The 22,196-nt window shown below is 45.9% G+C and overlaps 8 protein-coding genes across 8 annotated transcripts, besides 3 other annotated features; 3 read left to right on the forward strand and 5 right to left on the reverse strand.

The window, feature by feature from the left end:
* The first annotated feature begins 206 nt into the window (after positions 1 to 206).
* Positions 207 to 236: a microsatellite.
* A 1,265-nt stretch (positions 237 to 1,501) lies between these two features.
* On the reverse strand, positions 1,502 to 3,153 carry TSTA_094600 (uncharacterized protein; the record flags this gene model as incomplete). The annotated part of the gene is made up of 2 exons (XM_002479132.1): positions 1,502 to 2,466; positions 2,529 to 3,153. The coding sequence occupies 2 exons, from the start codon at positions 3,151 to 3,153 to the stop codon at positions 1,502 to 1,504; spliced, it is 1,590 nt and encodes a 529-aa protein (XP_002479177.1).
* A 194-nt stretch (positions 3,154 to 3,347) lies between these two features.
* Positions 3,348 to 3,376: a sequence feature (AT_rich).
* A 732-nt stretch (positions 3,377 to 4,108) lies between these two features.
* Positions 4,109 to 5,533, forward strand: TSTA_094610 (acyl-CoA dehydrogenase, putative; the record flags this gene model as incomplete). Its single annotated transcript, XM_002479133.1, has 3 exons — positions 4,109 to 4,206; positions 4,266 to 5,117; positions 5,167 to 5,533. The coding sequence occupies 3 exons, from the start codon at positions 4,109 to 4,111 to the stop codon at positions 5,531 to 5,533; spliced, it is 1,317 nt and encodes a 438-aa protein (XP_002479178.1).
* A 147-nt stretch (positions 5,534 to 5,680) lies between these two features.
* On the reverse strand, positions 5,681 to 6,283 carry TSTA_094620 (uncharacterized protein; the record flags this gene model as incomplete). The annotated part of the gene is made up of 2 exons (XM_002479134.1): positions 5,681 to 5,845; positions 5,879 to 6,283. The coding sequence occupies 2 exons, from the start codon at positions 6,281 to 6,283 to the stop codon at positions 5,681 to 5,683; spliced, it is 570 nt and encodes a 189-aa protein (XP_002479179.1).
* Positions 6,284 to 6,709: 426 nt separating this feature from the next.
* On the reverse strand, positions 6,710 to 7,057 carry TSTA_094630 (uncharacterized protein; the record flags this gene model as incomplete). The annotated part of the gene is made up of 2 exons (XM_002479135.1): positions 6,710 to 6,819; positions 6,865 to 7,057. 2 exons carry the CDS (start codon positions 7,055 to 7,057, stop codon positions 6,710 to 6,712), a joined length of 303 nt encoding a protein of 100 aa, XP_002479180.1.
* A 1,176-nt stretch (positions 7,058 to 8,233) lies between these two features.
* Positions 8,234 to 8,258: a microsatellite.
* A 1,108-nt stretch (positions 8,259 to 9,366) lies between these two features.
* Positions 9,367 to 10,383, reverse strand: TSTA_094640 (bZIP transcription factor, putative; the record flags this gene model as incomplete). The annotated part of the gene is made up of 2 exons (XM_002479136.1): positions 9,367 to 9,962; positions 10,017 to 10,383. 2 exons carry the CDS (start codon positions 10,381 to 10,383, stop codon positions 9,367 to 9,369), a joined length of 963 nt encoding a protein of 320 aa, XP_002479181.1.
* A 6,036-nt stretch (positions 10,384 to 16,419) lies between these two features.
* TSTA_094650 (uncharacterized protein) lies at positions 16,420 to 17,655 on the reverse strand (the record flags this gene model as incomplete). The annotated part of the gene is made up of 2 exons (XM_002479137.1): positions 16,420 to 17,206; positions 17,282 to 17,655. The coding sequence occupies 2 exons, from the start codon at positions 17,653 to 17,655 to the stop codon at positions 16,420 to 16,422; spliced, it is 1,161 nt and encodes a 386-aa protein (XP_002479182.1).
* Positions 17,656 to 18,397: 742 nt separating this feature from the next.
* On the forward strand, positions 18,398 to 19,990 carry TSTA_094660 (GPI anchor biosynthesis protein Gwt1, putative; the record flags this gene model as incomplete). The annotated part of the gene is made up of 2 exons (XM_002479138.1): positions 18,398 to 18,493; positions 18,563 to 19,990. The coding sequence occupies 2 exons, from the start codon at positions 18,398 to 18,400 to the stop codon at positions 19,988 to 19,990; spliced, it is 1,524 nt and encodes a 507-aa protein (XP_002479183.1).
* A 238-nt stretch (positions 19,991 to 20,228) lies between these two features.
* On the forward strand, positions 20,229 to 22,180 carry TSTA_094670 (N-acylethanolamine amidohydrolase, putative; the record flags this gene model as incomplete). Its single annotated transcript, XM_002479139.1, has 3 exons — positions 20,229 to 20,350; positions 20,415 to 21,001; positions 21,060 to 22,180. 3 exons carry the CDS (start codon positions 20,229 to 20,231, stop codon positions 22,178 to 22,180), a joined length of 1,830 nt encoding a protein of 609 aa, XP_002479184.1.
* Positions 22,181 to 22,196: the final 16 nt, after the last annotated feature.

Consider the following 22,196-nt stretch of genomic DNA (forward strand, 5'->3'; position numbering starts at 1 on the left):
ACCTTATAGGTTTATATTGAATGATCGACTGCGACAGACAATACTGGCCGCTGATTGGCTGAATGAAGAAAGGTACAAAAAGTCTAAGCTGGCCGTTACCAAAGGATATCTCCCGGGCGTTCCTTGGTTGATTCTTCCCACCTCTTCTGATAATCGTCTACAGGCCAACATACTATAATATAGTGTATATATATACTAACTGATCAGTTGCTGTTGCTGTTGTTGTTGTTCTTGTTCAGTCTGCAACTCTGAAACCTGATTTAATGTCAGGGCCACGCTAGTCTGCCGCACTAACCATTCCGGGGGGTGGGTCCCCTTTCCGTTTTCGGCCATTTGACTGAACCTTTCTTGGCCTGTTTCACCTGATGATGTTCGCAGACTTTGCTTATGCTTATCGACATTTGGCATGTGAACTTTTGAAGATTAAAGCTTGCTCTCAGCCTTGTCAGCTTACTCCGTAGTCCGTACTCTCTTACGAAATACCGAAGTATTCGAGTTTCGGACCTGTGGGGCAGCTGTTCCTGTTTTTTCACAAGCTGACATGTCCAAGCTAGAACACTTTTCTCTCAATGTACCTGCATGAAGATAGTACTAGGTAGGACTTGCATCCTAGCGAACTTACTATATATATAACCAAATTTCTCGATTAAGTTGACCCATGGATATCTGTATTAGAAAGATACCCTCCTCTAGATAAATAAATATCTTGGGTATCAGAGCACTCATAAGTTACCTAGGTAACCTGACAACAAACTACAAGCACACATTCAGCAACACGGCTAAGCTGCCCAAGATGGTTATCTTATTCCAAGTCTTGGAGCTCAGGCAGAAAGAATCTCCAATGATTCAATAGGAGTGCAATCATACCGCGAATTCTGTTAATATTGTGCCAGCGCATCAAACTTTCTCTGGCTTGTTGTTACGCCGTAAATAGTATTAAGCGTTCAATTAGGTAACTCTACTGTAACCAACCACTGCTCAGACCCGGGGTTCCATGGCGTATCTAGGTCATTCGTATGCAACCAAAATCAAAAGATAGTGTTCAACCTCGAGGTTGGTTCTCGATAATTTGGTCCTTTTGCATCCAAGGTCTATCCCGTCAGGTTGGGATGTTAGGGCTTTTTGCGTCATTCCGCAATGTTGATTGGTCAAAGTAAGTACGTGCGTGTCTTGACCGCTATTCTATCTTCCCAAGATAGTGAGCCCAATTATAGACAGAGGCACTGAATGAAATATAATGAGATGTGTCGCATTTGATTTGTAAGGATCGATTACAATAATCGGGATGCCTAAGATACCAGATCTACATGTCAATATCTTGAACCCGGCGGAAAATACGTAGTTACCAATTTCCATGCTTCATTTCATCAATATCGTCAGTCGTAACAGAACTTGAATACAAGATATAAAGCCAAGAACATAACATCCAAGCAGGAAATCACAAAATCACGAGTTTAGATCTGAAATAACCACACAAAAGCAAAATATAGAATCCCAAAAATTAACGCTTCCCTGATACAGTTGTAGAGTTACCCCCCGGCAAAGAATACGTCCCTGCCGCACCGTATGCCGGGGGTGGAGACGGAGTACGAGTTAGTCGTCTAGGAGGAGCTGGCAGACGACTTCTGCTGCTGCTGCGAGGGGTATTACTATTACCGAGACCGTTGTTGCTGCCGCCATAATAAGCATATTCGGTCTTTCCAGACGACCCATCGGGCGGAACTTGACCTCCATCACCACTGCCGACGACAACCTGTTGACCATTATGCATGCGTCCGACTATCATGCCCCTCGCCACGGATTTCAAAACTGCTCGGCGACTCACGCCGGTAGCATCAATGTATACCAATCCGACGTTCCTAAATCCTCGCGTGATATCAGATGCAACGTTGCCGGCTTCAGGGCCATAACGATGTTGAATCATAGAGGTAGCGGCAGTAGAACCTGAATTCAGCACTGTTCGCGCACCTTCCTCAATTCCATCCATCAACGTTGTGAATGCTATCAGGGACTTGTTCAAAACACCCGTTTTGATATTGACCGGATTGCCGTTGCTGTCATACCCTTGACGTGAAGAACCCTTGGGCATATCCTTACGTCGCGCTAGATTTGCTCCAAGATTCTGGGCCACCCGTCCAATAGATCCCACCGTGCGGGCAGATAGACCAACCGCAGATTGAGACAAGTTATGCACTTTGCGAATACGTTCTTGCGTTGCAGGCGAGAAATTCAATGGTTCAGGGTTCGGCTTGGTTCTCTGCGCAAAGCTGTCGGCTCCAGTGGTGAGTTTGTTGGCCAGATAGGCGGATCCAGTCACAATAAGACGAGATGCTCGTGCTGAGGTTTGAACTATAGTGGAGTCTTTGTAGGCTGGATGTCGGGCCATGCGGAGGTATTCCTCGGAGACGTTGCTGACGCTGATCTGATGATCCTCGCCAGGAGAGGGAAGTTGAATCTCGACGGGATCTATAGCCACATTAGCAATTACTATAAAGCTTTCGAGAGCGAATTGAGGTGGAAAGACTTACTCTTTGAACCGGGTTTCACATCCGGCTTTTCGACAACCTTGTACCCTTCTGAAAGTTCACCAACAACACTACCGTCCTCCTCATCTACCAAAACAATCTGACCCTTGCCATCAGAGCTCTTCTGGTCTGAAGAGGATATATAGCCTTCTCCCGGTGCGTAATCGGCAGGATTGTACGGCGCATGACTTGATGGGGGAGCAGCCCGTTCGAGGAACGCAGTGCATTGCGCTAAAATAGTCTCGAACGTGTCGACATCTTCCTGGGAGACCTTGCCAGCGCCGGATCCAATGCCAGGAAACTGCAGACGGATAAAAGCGCCAGCATCGGGACCAAGATCCCAGCGGGGAATGAGATAGCTGTTTGGAGGTTGATGATATATCTGGGTAGTTGCTGGTAACGGCATATCCAATTCAGGAGGGAGATGTAAATGTAGATAGAAATCCTCTTCTGGCGCGCTCCCGGTTTCTTGCTGTTGCTGCGCTGGTGATACTGTAGGGACCATCAGCAAGGAGAGGGTTTGCGGCCCGGATGGCGTGAGATCGGTTTCCTCGCCATCTTGTAGGTGATAGGCGCGGATGTTGTTGATGCTGTATAGAACACGAGGATCGCCCTGAGTCGAAGCCATGATTTGAGTAGTGAATCCTGTAAGACACCGAGTGTAAAATGCTCGATGAAGTGGTGAAACTGATTTTAAGTGTGGGTCTTGTATACAATGACGTCGAAAATAATCTCCGCCTCGGTAACGAGCTTTAATGTCCAAGAATCTACCAGCACAATATGGTCGCAGTGTAATCAGGACAAGTGAATAAACAAACGGTGAATAAATATAATAATAATAACAATTTTTAGGATATTCTATCCTTGGGCAGTTTTCTATTTAAGCGCTGAGATATGTGATGCACGCCACCGGCGGCTCCTCTGCGTCAATCAGAACTAGGGCAGCGGGCCAATCAGAGGCCACGCCCAGACTTTATCAATGCTGCATAGCCACAGGGCACGCGGGATTGAAATCAGTATCACGTGGTGCTACATCAGCCACATTAAAGATTGTGGCGCTCTTACTGTACGTCTCTGCATAACCCAAAACGAGATAGGAATTATTGTTGGAGATACGGATTGCTGAGTTTCTCGGTTATCTTGTCGGGGATATGGGTAATAGTATCTCAAAGGTAGCTCCAGTACTTATCGTGCTGGCCTGTAGACATCAATTGGGAATCACATGTCAGCAGTGCTAATGCGTAGCTTTTGTCAGAACCACTGGTCAAGACAACTTGAAGCAGAATCTCACCACATATAGCGAGGGCGAATAGAGGCCTGAATTCTGTATTTGAATATTCTTTCTGCAACTCGTCGAAGAAGAACGACAAAGAGTTCATTCCGATCTCTGCTTACCCGCTCAACCGCGGTTAGCCTCGGCATTATGGATTGCCGACCTGCTCGATAACGCCGAGCTCCAACTTCCACCCTCTTATATCGCGACATTGCTTCTTACACCTCCTCCATTTAACCTTACTAGTTCTTTCGCTAGATCTCAGATCCGTTTTGACCGATTAAGTTGATCATTTTCAAAAATTTCCAGTATGGCCTCTCTATCGCGTACCCTGCGACCCTTGAGTCGTACACTCGCCTCTGGGCTCACAACCTCGACGAGGACCATTCCCACCCGTTCTCTTCAATAGTGTGTTACTCTTTTCCTGTTTCTCGGAGATATCAACAAGTTACTAACCCTTTGAATAGCACCACACGAGCATTCTCTACAACGCCTGGCCGACGAAATGTAGACCTGACCGAACTCACCCCGACACCAATTACCCATCTCTCCGAAACCGAAACCCTCATGGCCGAGACAGTATCCAAATTCGCACAAGAACAGATTGGACCCAAAGTACGAGACATGGATGAGGCGGAAGCAATGGATCCCGCGGTCGTTGAACAACTATTCGAACAGGGATTGATGGGTATCGAGATTCCCGAAGAATACGGCGGCTCCGGCATGAATTTCACATCGGCAATTATCGCCATTGAGGAGCTTGCTCGCGTTGACCCTAGTGTCAGTGTTTTGGTGGATGTCCACAACACGCTGGTAAACACCGCGGTAATGACATACGGCAGCGCAGAGACACAGCGGAGATGGCTACCACAATTAGCCTCGGGTACAGTAGGCTCTTTTTGCTTATCAGAGCCGGCTTCGGGCTCAGACGCATTCGCGCTCCAGACCAAGGCTGAAAAGACAGCCGATGGATATAAAATCAATGGATCGAAAATGTGGATCACGAACTCCATGGAAGCAGGATTCTTCATCGTCTTTGCCAACCTCGACCCTAGCAAAGGCTATAAGGGCATTACTGCATTTATTGTTGAGAAGGATACACCTGGGTTCAGCATTGCTAAGAAAGAGAAGAAGCTCGGAATCCGCGCAAGCAGCACCTGCGTACTCAATTTCGACGACGTCGAGATTCCCAAGGCTAATCTTCTCGGTGAGGAAGGTAAAGGATACAAGATTGCTATTGGTATTCTGAACGAAGGCCGTATTGGAATTGCAGCTCAAATGACTGGTTTGGCTATTGGCGCATGGGAGAATGCTGCAGGGTATGTTTCCGCAATATGTGTTTCTCCTCGTCGAAACTAACAAAAGTAGATATGTCTGGAATGATCGCAAGCAGTTCGGCCAATTGATTGGCAACTTCCAAGGTATGCAGCATCAAATCGCACAGGCATACACTGAAATTGCGGCTGCACGTGCCTTGGTCTACAATGCGGCACGCAAGAAGGAAGCCGGACAAAACTTTGTCATGGACGCTGCCATGGCTAAGCTCTACGCATCTCAGGTTGCTGGACGAGTTGCCGGGTCTGCTGTGGAATGGATGGGTGGTATGGGCTTTGTGCGTGAGGGTATTGCAGAGAAGATGTTCCGGGATAGCAAGATTGGTGCCATTTACGAGGGAACCAGCAATATTCAACTGACGACGATTGCTAAGCAATTACAAGCTCAGTACACAAAGTAGGTTGTACTGTCCGGAATGAGATGTTTTGTCCGATTTTGTGAAGATATGATTGTTATAAATGCCATACAAATAGGTTTCGAGTGCGATAATATTAAAGTATGAAACCTCGTCACCTTGTCTCCCCTACCTACTGCTTCGAATAAGAACCTAAACTGCATCCTTTGCGACTTCAACATGATGCACATTCATCTTTTCCACGGAACCTAACTTCTCTTTCCCACCATCCCCAATCCTAGCAAAGCCATGTGTACTCCACTTGCGAGCCGGTACAGCCTCCGTAAAGAAAGCAGTAATCTCAAGCTGAGTCCGACCCTGCGTCTCTCCAACACAGAAACAGAACCATACCCAAGCCAGCGAGGTCAATGTAAGACCGGCATATACGAAGCATACCATGGGGCCCAATCCAGCTTTATTATAGAGATAAGGAGCGGTAAAAGAGATGAGCCAGAGGAAGAAGTAAAGTGCAATGTTGGAGACGGACATGATCTGATTCTGATTGACGCCCACCGAAAGTTCTCGTGTAATGGCATATGTCAATGGCCCCTGGGCAATATTGTATGCACAGATAACGACGTACGAAAAGACGATACTGTATTTCGAGGTTGTAGAAAGATATTTTTGCCTTCCTATACAGCCGATGACCATGAACGGGACGAAGATCATGCTGGTGCTGACGAGCAGGGTTTTTTGTCGACTCAACTTGTTACCCAATAACACAGATGCAACCACAGCAAAGATCTGTAGGACCATGGTAACCAAAGTGATCGTAAACGGCAGCGAGACACCAAGTTGCTCCGCAAGCACTACGCCGTAATTGTAAAAGAAGATAATACATCATATTTGTTGTGCGTACATTCCACTAGCAGCTCAGAGAATTTTCTTTCGCTCAATCTTGTCGAATAGCAACGACTTCCATGAAGAAGCGCTCGCCTGTTGTTCTTCTTAGTACTCCTTTGCCTGTTCCAAAAATGCAATGTCTGTCGATGGATCGTAACCGGGCTCGCTTCAATTTATCTTGCGTAACGATTTGGCTGCCTCATCAGTCTTGCCGTGGGATACATACCATGTTGGACTTTCAGGGACGAAGGGAAGCCATATGAACATAGCCAGGGGTAAAATGATCAGTCCACCCATGGGTAGTTTGTATCCCAGGGAATTATTAATTGAGTTGCACCTTTAAGTTACCCACGAAGCGACTAGTTGGGAAAATGATTGGAGAAATTGATACATGTATAGAGCGGGACTTTGGATTTCTACTGGGGCTACTTCTCCCATACTTTGGCTAACTGTTAGATCCTTTGATCAGACAGTCACCTAAGGAGAAGACTTACTAGAGGAGAGAAGTAATAGTGAAATTCCCGACACTAAGTCCAATCCGAATCGGTCAAGCACAATAACCCCCTCGTAATGCGTATCAGCAACCTGTACAACACCTCCTGCCAATACGAGGAACGAAGCAATCCACAACACCGTCTTTCGACCAAACGTATCATTCAGCGGGCCTGAGATCAAGGCACCTGCCATGTCGCCAATGTAGATGCTCGAGGTTGTCAGATATGTGAAACTAGTAGACAACGCTTTTTGACAGTTGAAGTATTCACTAGCATGGTCATTTTTGAATTTTTATATGCCTAGGATGCCGCTGTACTAAGTGTTGTCGTATCCGAACACCAGCGCAGAGATGGAGCAGTAGATGATGACCCATCGGTGGCTTTTGAAGTCGACGTTGATACCGAGCATGTTGTTTACTAATGAGTGGTTAAAGGAAGAGGAAAAGTTGGACAATAGAGCTGATCAGTGGTCTACACGTTGACAAATCAATCTCATTCAAGACCTGTGGATCATATGAGCAATGAAGCAATGATCATCAGAAGGCGCGGGATGATCACGGACTAAATACTTCATCCTAAGGCCATTTGTTGGTTGTTTGAGAGTGAGCATGATATACCCGATTTGTGTCTACCCCATACATTGAGAGACCAGAAGCTAATGAGTGACGATGGGAAGTATGTTGTCATCCAATGGACAACTCTTGTACCCTGGTACTATGCATGGCCAAGCTGCTTCAGGTGGATTCGGAGTAATTTGATATTCGTATTTCTCCGTGCTCAATCTCTACGAAAATACAGATACCTCTTCCAGGCATCTGAGATCACCACTCCAAAATTATACAGAATAGCCATAGAAACTCTCCTCACATGACCCGTAAGAGGACCAAGCTCAACTTTATGTGGCAAAATCAACATCTTAGCGTGGAATACAAGCTGTGAGGCTCCAATGAAGATATGTAGACCACTCCGGAAAATCCCCGTAAAGCATGAAGACCCCCCAACGTTGGCATCCCACATTTCCCCACAACCCCGGGTTCTGTCTCCTCGCAAGCTGGGCAAAATTTCACCGCAATAAAATATTGGGAGACGCTAAGACTCACTCAGATTGTAGATTTTGACTTCTCACCCTTGGCAGGTTCTACCGAGACCCTGAACGAGTTTGAGAAAGAAGAAATGCGGAAAAAGTCTTGATATGCGGACGAGAGGGCGGCTTGGAGTTTTATTCTCTTCACGAACCAAACATTGTTTGCACTCTTAAATATCTTTTCAAAATATGAATCAAGTGTCGTTGCAGACATTAAGTCATTAACTGGAAACCAGAATAGGTAGTGTTTGGAGCCTTGGAAAATCCTACTTTTGGCCAACTCGTGGTTAGGGCTAGGGCTAGGGCTAGGAGCTTACACTTATCCACCTATGTACCTAGGTACGGAAGTTCTGGTATATAGATCCTAAACTTGCTATCTACCTAATTTCTGTGCTGGAAAATGCTGCAATGCAACTCGGAAAGAGCTTTTTGATAGTTGTCGCAGTTGCAGGTAGTCGAAGTAAGATATTAAGCATAAACAACTGAGCAATTCTGCCAGACACATTCTAATAAGCATCCTTTTTTTTGGGTAATCGACCGAATATCCTCTTTTCAATCTTATATATATGGAATCAATGATTTGGCGATTAGTCCATTCATTCTATTCGTTCATTCATGTCGATCTAATGGTAAACTGGCGTCTGCTGAATCGACTAACCACTAGCAGTAGTGATCACATACCGAGGCACTACATAAAGTCTAGTCCTAACTCTATCGAACGCTATTTTCCAGGTTTAGCTTTTACAGATGCAAATATCTTTTGCTCAACAGTCGGAATTGACACAAGAAGGTCTTCTTCTTATCGGATAAAAGATGCTAGTATATCTGGGTCCAGGAATAGCCTTACCCGATGGGAAAGTAGCTTAGCTGGACTATTTCGTGCTGGATAGCCCAAAAGCAAGCGACTTTGCCCCTAAAACCAGCATTGGCTTTTGATTTTGAGAGGGAGATGGGTTTACTCTGGTTGAGGAGGATGCTGAATATTCGACAAGGAACTTCCAAGGTTGTCCGTCACTTTGAGTTTGGAGGACTTTAACGAAAGAGAACAATTGAGGAGAAGACCCTTCGTAGTGATTCTACACATACTGAGTTTATGCGCGACGTAGAAGACAGGCAGATGAAGAAAAAATGGTCGACTGTTCTTTGTTCAGTATGCGAAATTGGACTCTTAAATGAACTGACCCTCCAAAGTCGGAACATTAAATCGACTGTTTCCAACCCTAGCATTCTAACACCACATGCATCAAAGAGCAAAACCAGAAGCAAAAACAAAAGAACCCCTCATGCAATAAGTCGCTAATAAAGCCTTCCATAATGTAACCCTTTTATCCCGTACAAATGAAAAAAAAAAAACAACTGCAATAATCTCGTTAAACATCCGCTGTTGTAAGAAGTATCCGCTACTGAGAAACGAACACTCAACCCCTCGAATCCCACTGATATCCCATCTGAGATTGAGCGGGAGGCGAATGCAAGATCTGAGAAGGATATGTATGATGTTGCTGATGAGGTGGTACAGGTAGATGAGCTGCCTGTAGCGACGGGATATTCTGCTCGTATCCCATGGTCGCCACCGGAATATGTTGTGGTCGATGCTGCTGTTGCTGCTGTGGCTGGCCCAAAACTGCTCGAGAGGGATAAGTTAGATTGCGGTTGTATGAGTCCGCGTTGCTGTTGGAATACTGTGCCCCTGTAGTTGTTTGTGGGAGACCATATCCCATATCGTGGTGTGCTTGACCCATGGATGATCCTGCTAGAGGATCCGCGGTCATGGGGTAGGGTGGTTCATGTGATTGCTCTGCTCCGCTCACGGAGATCGACGTCGGTGGCAGTGCCCCAGTTTGTGATGGAGAAACATATGAATGCCATGATCCCTGTGGTAGGGACATTCTATGGGTAAGAGGCGGCATAGGTGGTCCCGGGGCTATTGAGTCTGTCAACGGGGGACTGTTGAATGGTGAAGAAATAACGCTTGGAGGATTTGAGCTGGTTGAAGACCTGCGATCATCTTCGCCTATGCTTCTGTTAGTCGTTGAATCATTGATCGTTCTTGGACTGGTTCACTCACTTTGATACAACTGCCTACTGTTCGTCATCATAGCCAACTGTTGCCTTAAGTGCGCAATTTCCGACTCCAGCGCAGCATTCCGCTCTAAGACACGGTCAACCTGCTGGCCCTTTGCACTTAACTCAGCAACTTGATGCTCCAGGTTCTCAATATGCTCCTTCGTGCGCGCACGAATAGTTCGTTGCGCTTCTCGATCATTTGCGCGTTTCCGTTCTAATTGTTCGGCTGTCAATGAAGTGACTTTGCGCATTCCGGCTCTCGAGTCTCTCTTTTTCCCAGTCTGTTGGGATGATTCCCTTCCTGTGGCGGTCGTAGTGCCAGAGGCATTGCCAGCGACTGTGCGCCGAGGTGCAGTCGATGGACCCATTATAGCTCCTCTCTTTTCTGTCATAATGGGGTATTGAAGAATCAAGTGTCAAATTATCTCCTCCTTCTCTTCTATCAGAAATGAGTAGGGAAGGAGAAAATGTCCGGTTTGAAATGCTATCGATATAAAAGAAGGTCTATCACAGGTCTTGGTTTTGGCGGTAGTGAGAGGGGTAGATTAGATCGGTCCGACGGTTTAAAGGAATTTAGAAGGGAATTTCCAGTAATACTTGAGTGCAAGGCTCATATATTCGGAAATGCAAAGAATAATGCCGGACAGGATACGAAAAGACGGAAGAAATGGATTCAAGTAAATATGTACGCATCCGAGATGGTTGAATTTGTTCGGAAAGAGGAGGCGATGACGACTTCATATATTTAGTAGACATTTAAGCCTGGTTAGGCTGTTAGCGACTACGATAGGCATACTAACTTAACTAAGCATACAGCATGTACTAAGCCATAATCAAATTTATCTGTCTATCAGGATTTAATTTTGCTTCTTAGTGCAGTCGGTAAGAAACAATGAGCCTACGTACAATGAACTATGGAACTCCGAGTTTTAGATTGAACCCACATTCCAACTGAGGAAACCGGTGGTGCCGGTCTAAATTCTTTATGGGCGCAAATGTACATGCAGAGTGTTTAGTTGTTCCATCGCCATTTAGGAGAAGAAAGAGACAGCGCGCCACCGCCGCCTCGAGTAAGAAAGTGACCCGAGGGAAAATAAAGAGAGTCATGGGTTAGAGAAACAGCCGCACTGGCGCTGAATCAAATTAGTGACAGGCTGGGGGCCCTAGAGTACCCAGAGCGTTGGTTCGAGGCCAACTTGGTTGGTCCGTTCAGTATTTTGTTTAGGCTACTCTCTGATTGATAGCATTTGATTTGTCGGTGCATTTGGGTATGGGTCTCTTCATTGTTAGTTTGTTGAAACTTACAGGGTATGAAATGTGTATGGAGTAATTGGGGTGGACGTATTACCGGACCGATGTGTAAACGAGGGATGTGACCCTTGTTAAGATATATCCTAGTCTTGACCGATGAGACTATAAGAATGTATATGAAGTATGTACACTCGAATCCCCTGCACATTTACCCAGTAGGAGGTGGGAGGAGTGTTCTGTACTGGAGTGGGCCGGAGATAGGTACGTAGTTAATCTCTGCCATGTGTGCACAGTGGCTCCACAACCATGTTCCGTACAACCATAACTTTATTCTTGGCACATACAATGTAAGCAAGATAAACTGGAACCAGCCAATTGCTGTGAGTTAATATGGAGGATATAGTTATTACATTTCTCGCAGTTCAATAAAAAAAACTAGTAAACCGAGTAAGAGTGTTCTGATTGGCCCATTCGGTCGCTGCAGTAGACTCTTTCTAGAAAAATGCATGGCAAGCCGAAAGTCGACCAATCGCAGCGGGCCAAGGCTCTCAGATCTCGCTGAACGGAAAGACGGCCCGGTTTTTTTTGGCGCCCATCGATTTCTCGGAATACAAGCTATTTCCTGTTTGGGCCAGCCACGCGAGACCACGAGGATATGCACGACACACCGAGGAGAGGCATGAGCGTCCAGTTGCATTGCCATGTCATGTTGGATTATTCAGCCAAGGATATAGTTCTGACTACATGAAAGAGTATTAAGTGATTTATTTTAACCAAGATGACTTTGCTTGCTCTACTCCGTACCTGTATGCGTATTGCGGATTACCGTAACAATATTTACCCGAGAAATACGTCGTATTACCAAACCACTCCTCCATCTGGCATAAGGCGTTTCCCCATTAGACAACCTAGCAATAAGCACTAGACCATGTAGGCACATTTTGCGAAAAAGCCAACGTCCGATCCAGCCTATGCCAAGCCTCGTACACATTAGCGTTGGTTAGATTAGTGCTTTGACTACTCCGTATTTACCAGTGGAATCTTCTCTTTTGGCGCGACATACTACCAGACTAGGCTACGCTGAGTCTGTTAGCCTCGTGGAATGACAGACAAAGCCTGTAGGAGCCGAGAAAAACTCCACAGTGAATATCTTGGCCATGCAATTTGTCTTACAGACCAGACTTAAGGTTGGCTTGTCTGACGCAAAGAGCAATTCTTTCGGAGAGTCGACATCTTTTAGACTATGTTCAAGTTTAGTACTTAACACTAATCCTAATTGTATCATGGCTTACTATTATCGATAAGCGATTGTATGTTCTTCGAAACTTAAAATTCCGGCTGTTCACCGACAATTGGAAGATGGCTATGATACACAGGAACAGGAGAATAAAGAATGGCAGCCACGCGGCCGAGACATGAATAAAGAAACCGTCCATACCTCAGCCGGCACTGGTGATCGTATTGATCTGGCCAGTTACATGGACAATCCCCGACAGAACTGAAGAAAGAAAAGCCGCTGGACCGGAACTTGGTTCTAACTAGTAACGATGAACCCTAGCCATTGTAGCCAAGTGTTGTCCTCAACGATTTTAACTAAGTCAAATAGGCAAACAGAAACCACGAGATGGAATGCGCTGGATCTAAAAGTTTGATTACTTAGCCGCCCGCAAGTAGACCAGTCAAAAAGCTAAAAAAAACCTAAGGTTGCTCTTTTCTTTTCCCTGCTGAATCGTAAATGCTTGATGATGAACACAGACCGAGGCAGCCAGCCAGCCTTAGACCTAAAATTTCCGCATTTCGTTATAAGCATGGAATCATTGACGCATATGACTGGTCATTAGCGTATTGAGGATATGCACCGACTCTATCGTTCCATGGCGTATGCTACCAGGCGCTTAAACGGAGCCATACAGCGATCCCACAATGGAGCATGACTCATGTCCCGGCCATCAATACCTTATTTCATATTATCTGATAGCAGATCTTCCAGCCTTCGCCCATGAGCTTACCAACAAACTAAGAGTGGAAATTTCTCCGATTGATGTGTGTATAGTACCATGCTGACAGCTCGATAGGCGCTTGCCCCCAATATCTTGGGTATGAATTACTAGCCTGGAGATAGCACTCGCAGTCCAACAAATAGGGACGGGTCACTGTGCTACATTAGGCCCATATGGTTGTATTATCCAAAGCTATTGCCATATTCTCTATTGTGGTAGATATTCTCCGGAGCCTTTCGCTTTAGGGCTAGAATGTGAAACGGCTCGCAACAAAGAAATTCTAGTCCTTCCCCATCTCTAAATGAGCTTCTTCATATTGTTTACAAGTCTATTAATATAACCTCGTGTTAAGGAGATCTTCATGCCTCGGGGCATTTATTTCTCCAGTAGCAACAATCATGTTCTACCGGCTAACGCCTCTAGATGTGGGTTGATGTGGGTTGCAGCAGACCAAAAGAGTGACACTTACAGGGGTACCAAACTTGGAAGATTAGGGTTAAGCAACCAGTGACAAACGGAGTTTTGACATCTCATCTTTCTCTTAACACATGCAGGCAGTCACGATTTCGACAGGGATTGATCAGGTGAGCCGTCTTCGTACAATTCCTTTTTAGTTCACATTGAAGCCACCCTGCACAGCACGCGCTTTACCTGCATGTCGCTATTTTAGTTCGATATGCTACCCCCGACACCACGTAGTCATGCCTCGGATGAGTTGGGGAATCTCGAGGCATCATAGACTTGTTCTATCTGGATGCCAGGTTGTAGATAGCCAACTGGTCATCGTTCGCTGCACCTAACTCATTTTTTGCGGCGCAGGTCATCCCCATGGACGACTTATCTTTTAAAAACCTGAAGTTGGGAATATTAAATGTCTGTTTCCCTGGCACGATAGTCAAGATCGGCGATATGAGTCCAATGTGGCACTGTCAAGTGTTAAGGTGGGTGGGAACCCAGGGGAAGCATGTGTCTAACAATGTGATTTTCGCACTACGTTCGCCCTGCATAGCTCAACTCTCTTTAATTCTCCGTATGTAATATGTTCTCGAAGCCCACTTTCTTTGTCAGATCGGTTTTCTATGCAGTATAGTTTCTTTTTGCCCCACTTCGGTAATTCTACAGAGTACATCTATGGATACGCAAGTTCCAACTTTCTGGGCATGCTATCCGTGATGAAATATTGAAACACGTCTATGGCTGTGCCATTGCCGGCTCCCCCCAATCACCTATTGATTATACCGTGTACTCAATCAAATACTTTAAAGGATATCATATTGCTCAGTCTCGGGAAAAAGAGCCGTTCATCTGGTCCTGGTCGACCCGCATGGCGAAGGGGAAGCAAGGCATTCATGCATGAAACAAAGCAGAGGAGAACCAGAAACATAAAGAGAATAATAGTTAGCTCATCTACATATTGGTTAGGCTGGCTGATTCCTTGGGTTTAACACGGAACTAGTACTAATACCCCTTTTTGTTGGTGACCGGCGAGGCGGAAAGGAAGTGAGATGCTCTGTAAATGGGACATAAATCGGAGGATTATTGATTTATACATGACAGAACCACATGGTGCTGATCATTCTAAACGTTTATGTTGTCCAAACGTGGCGGTCCTTACCACGAGTAGCCCTCCATTCTATCCTTGGACACTCCTTACCAAACCCTATACTTGACCACCGCCAGAGGTAAGCGCACGTCAGGTATCAATCCGGTATTGACACGGAGCATAACGAGACAAGATGTCTTACCAACCTTCTGCGTGTGACAGGTAATCAGTCTTGCTGATTCCAAAGTCATTCGTTATCTGAATCCTCCACATCGAACTTGAGGAGCGCAAGAACGCCCGAGGCTCTTGCAGCGTGCATCTTCGATGTCATAGATGAGCCGGTATGGTTCTGTTGCATGAAACGTCCGACACAGGAGTCCGATAAGTAAATCAACAGACAAACCACTCATACCAGGAACGCTCGTTATAACGTACGAACTTTAACTTGCAGAAACCAGACTGAGCCATGCAAAGCTCTTTAACAAATTCTAAACTCATTTAATTTAGTTAAGCAACTACTTTCATATCAACCGAGTTGTTCTAAGTTTTCCTTGCTCGGGCACTGAACCGCCTCACGTCTTTTCAGGCATGATATGAGATCCCACGTTACCATATCCTGTCGTTTCATGTCATGGCCACTTCTATGCAACCTCCAACTATCCGCGATTGCTTGAACTAAACGGACCTCTCGCAATTCCCATGACTCTGCTTTGTCTGTGTCTGTCGAAGTATCCCTTTTCTCGTCGAAGTTCTCGCTCGGACATACCAACTTGGGGCTATCAATTCTCACACTATTACCCGAAACGATGAGTCGGATAGTGATGTCAATCAGTATAATCTGCGCCCAAAGTAGGTGCTCAGCAGACCATTCTTTTGACACATTGAATCTCTGCTTCCCTGTAAGCCGGTACTTCCATTGATGTGGTCGGAAGTCACCTAGGAGCGTTAGTGCATGGGGCATAAATATGCAACTGGCATGACTATTTGTGGCTGAGGTCTTATCCTGGTCATTGGAGAGATTTTTTTCAGTTGAGCCATTCCCTATATTACAGAGGGAATACTCCAGCATGTCATCCTTGACGTCAGTCGGAAGCTTGTTATAGAGCTCAGCGAGAGAGCATATACCCCAGCTGTATAAACCTCCAGGTGCAGCACCCCCTCCCGTAGCCAAAAAATCCTCCTGTTTATTAACCCATGGAACTCTTTGGGCCCTAAGAGCGCGCTGAAAGTTCGTGCACAGTGCAAATCTTGAAGTAATGTTTTGATGTACCCATTTTGCCTCAAGTTGCCACCAAGGTAGAAAAGGCTCCAATAATTGGCCCGAAGGAAATCCTACTACCAAGCCATGTACTGAACAGAACGTTGCTGCTAATATATGGTTGGAACTTGTAATCTAGTGGTGACTTGCCAGCTGGCAATCTGGCCTTTTAGATGACCCTAATACCGTAAGTCCGGGAGTCGTAGCCTTCTTGGGTTTCAAAACCTACTTGACAGTCGGAATTGTCCACATTCACACATATCTCTAGGGCATCACCCCTCACCTTATCCGAAATTCCGTCATTTCGACCAGGTGTGGAAGATCGCTGCATGCGGTTACAACATCTTTCTCATTAGGTTCCTATGATGATCAAAGCTGAAGGTCTTACTGGGTACTCAGGGGATAAGTCACCACAATTCTGAGACTTCTGCAGCCCTGTCATAAGATCTTGAAAATTATGGGCCTCTTTGAGCAGATTCCCGGCAAATCCGTCTTCCACATCCTCATCTGATTCGATGAATTTTTTGATATCTTCGTCGAATTTAGATATGGATGAATCAAGGCCGATCGCTTCCGCTAAAAGATCAATTGGAAGATGAACCAGATGCCCACACATATATCTTCCGAAAAACATTGCGCCACAGCTTATGTTTGCCATAGTACCCATCCATTCCACACTATTCGCTCGAACCACTGTATAATTGATTGCGAATGTATCGCCATCGAAACGAAGGACTTTCCCAAAGGTTGGAATCTCTTGCGTGGTAATAGTTCTTGATGGTCCAGTTGCATAGAAGTTCCGATCCACAGGGTCGATGATAATGTCTTTGAATCCCATTACTACACAGAGCCTACCCAGCTGAGATAGCTCAACATATTGGAACGGCACGTCCATACTAGCAGGGATAGTATCTGCGTCTATTACTCGCCGCTTCAGTAATTTGGTATTTCTAATACCAAAAGCTGTTATAATTTGCGACCAAGAAGCTCGCGGACGACGCATGAGTTTGAGCGGATGGCGATACCTCCACCACCAAAATCGTAGCCTTTTTCGCCATCTGAGTTCTGAATCTTTGATAAGGGAGTAGTTCTTATAGTTCCCTTGATCCGAGTCTTTGGCCAACGCGGTCAACTCATCACTAGGTCAATTAGCCTCCCACCGCCCTTAAGTCGTTTGTAGGTTATTAGATTCCTTAGAGCAAAGCGTTTCTTACCTTATGTTCCGCCATCCTGGCTCATCATCAGCATGGAGAATGTGCCACCACATCCCCTGCTCATAGGCAAAGTCTTTGATGTTAGAGTAGTCTATTCCATATTCCCAAGCATCTTGCATGGCTTCTAGAATTCTGAAGCACGACATGTCAAGTTCAGGATAGTAAACTTTTAGTTTCCAACTTCTGAATGACCACTTGTGCGTAACATCTTTTTCCGAGAAATTAATGGCTGCCCTGTTGCACTTGTTCTGTGTTTCACTTGAGCTGATATATTGAAGTACGAGCTGTAAGAGAGAGATGACGAAAGCACCTGCTGCTAGGATAGCAGCAGCAAGGAAGGTACGGTCCGATGCTGTTTGCATTGAGTTTGACATTGTTGTTAATTCGGCCTGATAAAGCTGGAAGACTTGGTTGGCTTTTTCATGCGTTTTTGAAAACCACTCACGAGCTTGAGAACTAAGAGCCGTTTTAATCCTGCACCAATCTCTGATATTTCAATGATATGGCGAACTTAATCATGAATCGTGAAGTTTACATAGCCTTGAAATGGCATTTCAAACGTCATTCTGAAGTTTCGTAAATGGCGATAAGACAATTTGATCAAAGACGTCGGAAATTCACTTCCATCACAATGCAATAAGTTGTCGACTCGGAAACAGCATTCCAGGGTCCTATTGTCACGATGGCATATGGTAGGCTTTTATGGTCCATACAATAGCATATTTTGAACCTCAATCAAGAGCCATTGATGCGCGCTTTCTTCTCCGTTACTGGTATTCGAACAAGCTCTGAGTAAAGCAGAACGCGTACGGAGATACTGCGCACCCACCGGAATTCATGATGAACAAACTCTTGACAAGAATTCGCAGTCCAAGAGACATAAGCGCTGTCAACATTGAACGAAGGATGTCAGCAGATGGTAAAGGTATGTTCTTGAGAATGTTCAGAAAGGAGAAATGGATTGTGGAGTAGGCTGTTGAGCAAGAGCCAATCGGCGTGCAGCTTTCTCCGTAGCTGCCTTTGTTTTTTCGGCGGCAAATCAACACCTGGCATCTCTGTCGACACACAGCTTCATGTCTTTTTGAATTAGACCAAAGGGTCTAATCGATATATATCATGGAGAAAGACTACAAAGCTCGCAAAGAGGCATTTGTGTCCAATCTCTCCGGTGGGGATATCAACGAAATCAATACAGTTGCCCTCGTGGCATCGGTGTGTCATGCGTCGAATGTTTTCATCACTGAAAGAAGAACCATAAACTCACACGGTGTCTTGTTCTAGGTATCAGCGCTATTATGGTCTACGCTACAGTCACGCATCTCTTTCTTTTCTCCATATACCCCTAAAGCGCTTGTCGCTGATTTTCTGCTCAATGTTGTCGCCATTCTCTTTTCGACAACAGTATATTCGACCTCTCCTTTGCTCCTGAATATTCTTCTCCTCACGCCTGTCGTATTTATTCTGCTAAGGTTTAAACCGGTTTATTCGCGGCAGAAGCAAGCGAAGCCTTCGCGAGCAAATCAACAGCAGAATGCGGCCGGATCTGACAAGTCGAACGATGCGACCAAGAGCCCAGAATCCTCTCCGGTGCACCCCTTTCTTACTACATATCGAGCTGCGATGATGGTGGTGACATGCAGCTCCATTCTTGCTGTGGACTTTCCGATCTTCCCTCGGCGATTCGCTAAAGTTGAGAACTGGGGTACTTCGCTTATGGATTTGGGAGTGGGTTCTTTCGTCTTCTCAGCTGGTGTCGTGTCAGCTCGTTCTATACTCAAGGCCCGAGCAGCCGGGACATCTCAACAGTCAAATTTACTTTGGAGACTTGCCGCAGCATCTCGACATTCCATACCTTTACTTGTATTGGGCCTGATACGCTTGTATAGTGTCAAGGGTCTCGACTATGCCGAACATGTAACGGAATACGGCGTACACTGGAACTTCTTTTTTACGCTTGGGTTTTTACCCCCTTTTGTGGAGATTTTTCACTCTTTATATTCCATTATTTCATCATACGAGCTCTTAGCCCTTTTTACAATTACGGTTTATCAAGTTGCCCTAGAGTCCACGGACTTGAAAGCTTATATCCTCGTGTCGCCGCGTGGCCCCGACTTGCTTTCGAAAAATCGGGAGGGCGTATTTTCATTCATCGGATATCTCGCTATTTTCCTCTCTGGTCGGGCCACCGGTCTTCGAATTATCCCTCGAGGAACGGCTAACAACAAACCATCCTCGGCACAACAGGCTAGAAAGCGCGTGCTGATTTCTCTAGCAATTATGGCCGTAGGCTGGGCAGTGCTCTTCTTTTTCAATTCTACGCCAGCTTTTGGATACGGCGCCCGGATTCCGGTATCCCGCCGTTTAGCAAATATGCCGTACGTCTTCTGGGTGTCTGCATTTAATAATGCGCAAATATTCCTGTTCTGTCTCATCGAAACACTGCTTTTCCCATCAGTGCACAAAGCCACCGAAAAGGAGACGGAGGCAGAGAAGAGCAATTTCGCAACTAGCCGCATCATGGCCGCATTTAATAAGAATGGGTTGGCTGTCTTCTTAATAGCAAACCTGCTTACCGGAGCTGTGAATTTGTCGTTCAATACGTTGGATGCAAACGCCTGGCAATCATTGGCTATTTTGGTTGCTTACATGGCTTTCGTCACTGCTTTTGCCTTGGGCTTACAGGCTTCCGGGCTGAAACTGAAGATATAGCATGCCTTATTGAATGTATCCTGTAAAATAAAATATCAATTTGAATCTCAACGGTCTAGATTTCCCCGCAAAATAAGAGTTAACGGAAGCCGATTGGCTGAGCTCGGGTGATGTCAGGAAGCATTCGCATGTGATTGCCTCTCCTCTTTCCAACGTCCGCCCTGAACCTTTCTACAACTTCCTCCCCCACGGCTCGTTTATTACAAGTCTCTCATATATGCTAACTTATTCGCTGGAAATGGGCGCTACTCACTTTCGTCACTATCCCGAAGTCCGCAAAGGGCCTGAGAAACCGTACGAGAAGGAGGACATTGCTTTGCCGGTCCTCCGAGGGCCATCATTAAGCATCAGTGCGACTGTGTATGTTGATCATTAACATTTCCTGTCCCAGACCGCTGTTTCTAACTCAAAATTCCTGATCCAGAATACACCATTTGGAATTCCTTCAAAATCATTTATGGCGCAGCAGCGGCTTGACCAATTTCCGCAAAGCAGAGAATATTCTCAACTCATATCAACCAAGGTTTGACCCAACAGTATGGCCTATACTGAGCAATGAGTCGGAGCAATCGTCGACTTCACTTCCGGCTCCTCAAGAACAGCGTGGCTCTAGTTTGTCGGGGTTTTGGACTTCGGCAGATTATCATCAACGGTATCTATCCGGTGATTTGACACCGACTATTGTCGTTGAGACACTACTTCCCATGATCCAGAGAGACGCAAAACCACCTGGTAGATTTTCCATTGGGTTTTTGGAAGCGAAAATAGAGCTGGTTAGAGCTGCGGCTGCGGCGTCAACTAAACGGTATAGAGAGGGGAAACCCTTGGGCCCTTTAGATGGTGTACCTGTCGCTGTTAAGGATGAGGTCCATATGAAAGGTTATAAAAGAACACTAGGTAGCAAGTCTGATTTCTCCCATGGATTTGATGTAACTTCGTGGTGTGTTGAGAAGTGGGAGGAAGCTGGGGCTATTGTGATTGGGAAGACAACTATGCATGAGATTGGAATTGGTGAGTATTATTTTTTTGAGGGACTGCGTTTAAAGATCCCAAGGCTGATGGGATTTAGATACAACAAACAACAACCCCAATACCGGCACTCCTCGCAACCCATATAATCGCAACTATTACTGCGGTGGCTCATCTGGAGGATCAGGTTATGCTCTTGCTACCGGTCTCGTTCCAATTGCTCTTGGTGCAGACGGAGGCGGCTCCATTCGAATTCCATCTTCGTATTGTGGCGTTTACGGCTTGAAACCCACCCACGGCCGCATCTCTGCTGTTCCTACACCGTCACTAGCTCCCAGTGTTGGCGTGTATGGGCCTATGTCTTCTAACATTGATGACCTTGCACTCGCATATAGACTCATGGCTGCGCCGCCTCCTATTGAGGCGGATAGTATAGCTTCGGGGTTTTCGAACCCACTTGCTGAAATACAATTCAACACGAACACCAGGACCATCGGTGTATTCCAAGCATGGATTGACCGCTCCGAGCCAGCTGTTCGGAACATATTCGACCAAATCATAAAGCATCTCAAAACCCAAAAAGGATACAACATTATCGACATAGAGATTCCATATCTCCCCGAAGGCCAACAAGCACACGCACTCACAATTCTCGCCGAACTCGCCGCAGGAATCCCAGCATCAGACGTTACTTCCCTACTCCCACATACCAAAGTCCTCATAACCGTCAGTGGAAGTAAATCCACAGGGACAGACTATATAGCAGCGCAAAAACTGCGAAGTCTACTCATGTCCCATCTATCATATCTGTTCACCACCCACCCAGGACTATTGATTCTCACGCCCACAGCGCCCATAGCAGGATGCGAAATCAAAGGCGGAGAAAAAGATCTATCGCACGGGGTTATGGATACATTTACATCCACGAGGAGTATGGAATATGTTTGGCTAGCGAATTTTACGGGCTGTCCTGCTATTAGTGTCCCCGGAGGATATGATGATAGTACAGGAATTCCAGTCGGGGTGATGGCGATGGGAGAATGGGGTAGTGAAGAGAGTTTACTGGAGTTTGCGAGGGATACAACGGACACAGGGACTTTGGGAGTTGACGGACGATTAATGACACCCGTTGCTGAGCGTGGGAGAGAGGACCCTGCATGGGTGGATGTTATTGGTGAAGCGGAGAGGAAGATGAATGGGTCGAATGCTAGCAAGTTGTGATGACTGTTAATTCCAT

The sequence above is a fragment of the Talaromyces stipitatus genome, genomic scaffold (genome assembly GCF_000003125.1).
Source record: "Talaromyces stipitatus ATCC 10500 scf_1105507295527 genomic scaffold, whole genome shotgun sequence".
Taxonomy (NCBI): Eukaryota; Fungi; Ascomycota; class Eurotiomycetes; order Eurotiales; family Trichocomaceae; genus Talaromyces; species Talaromyces stipitatus.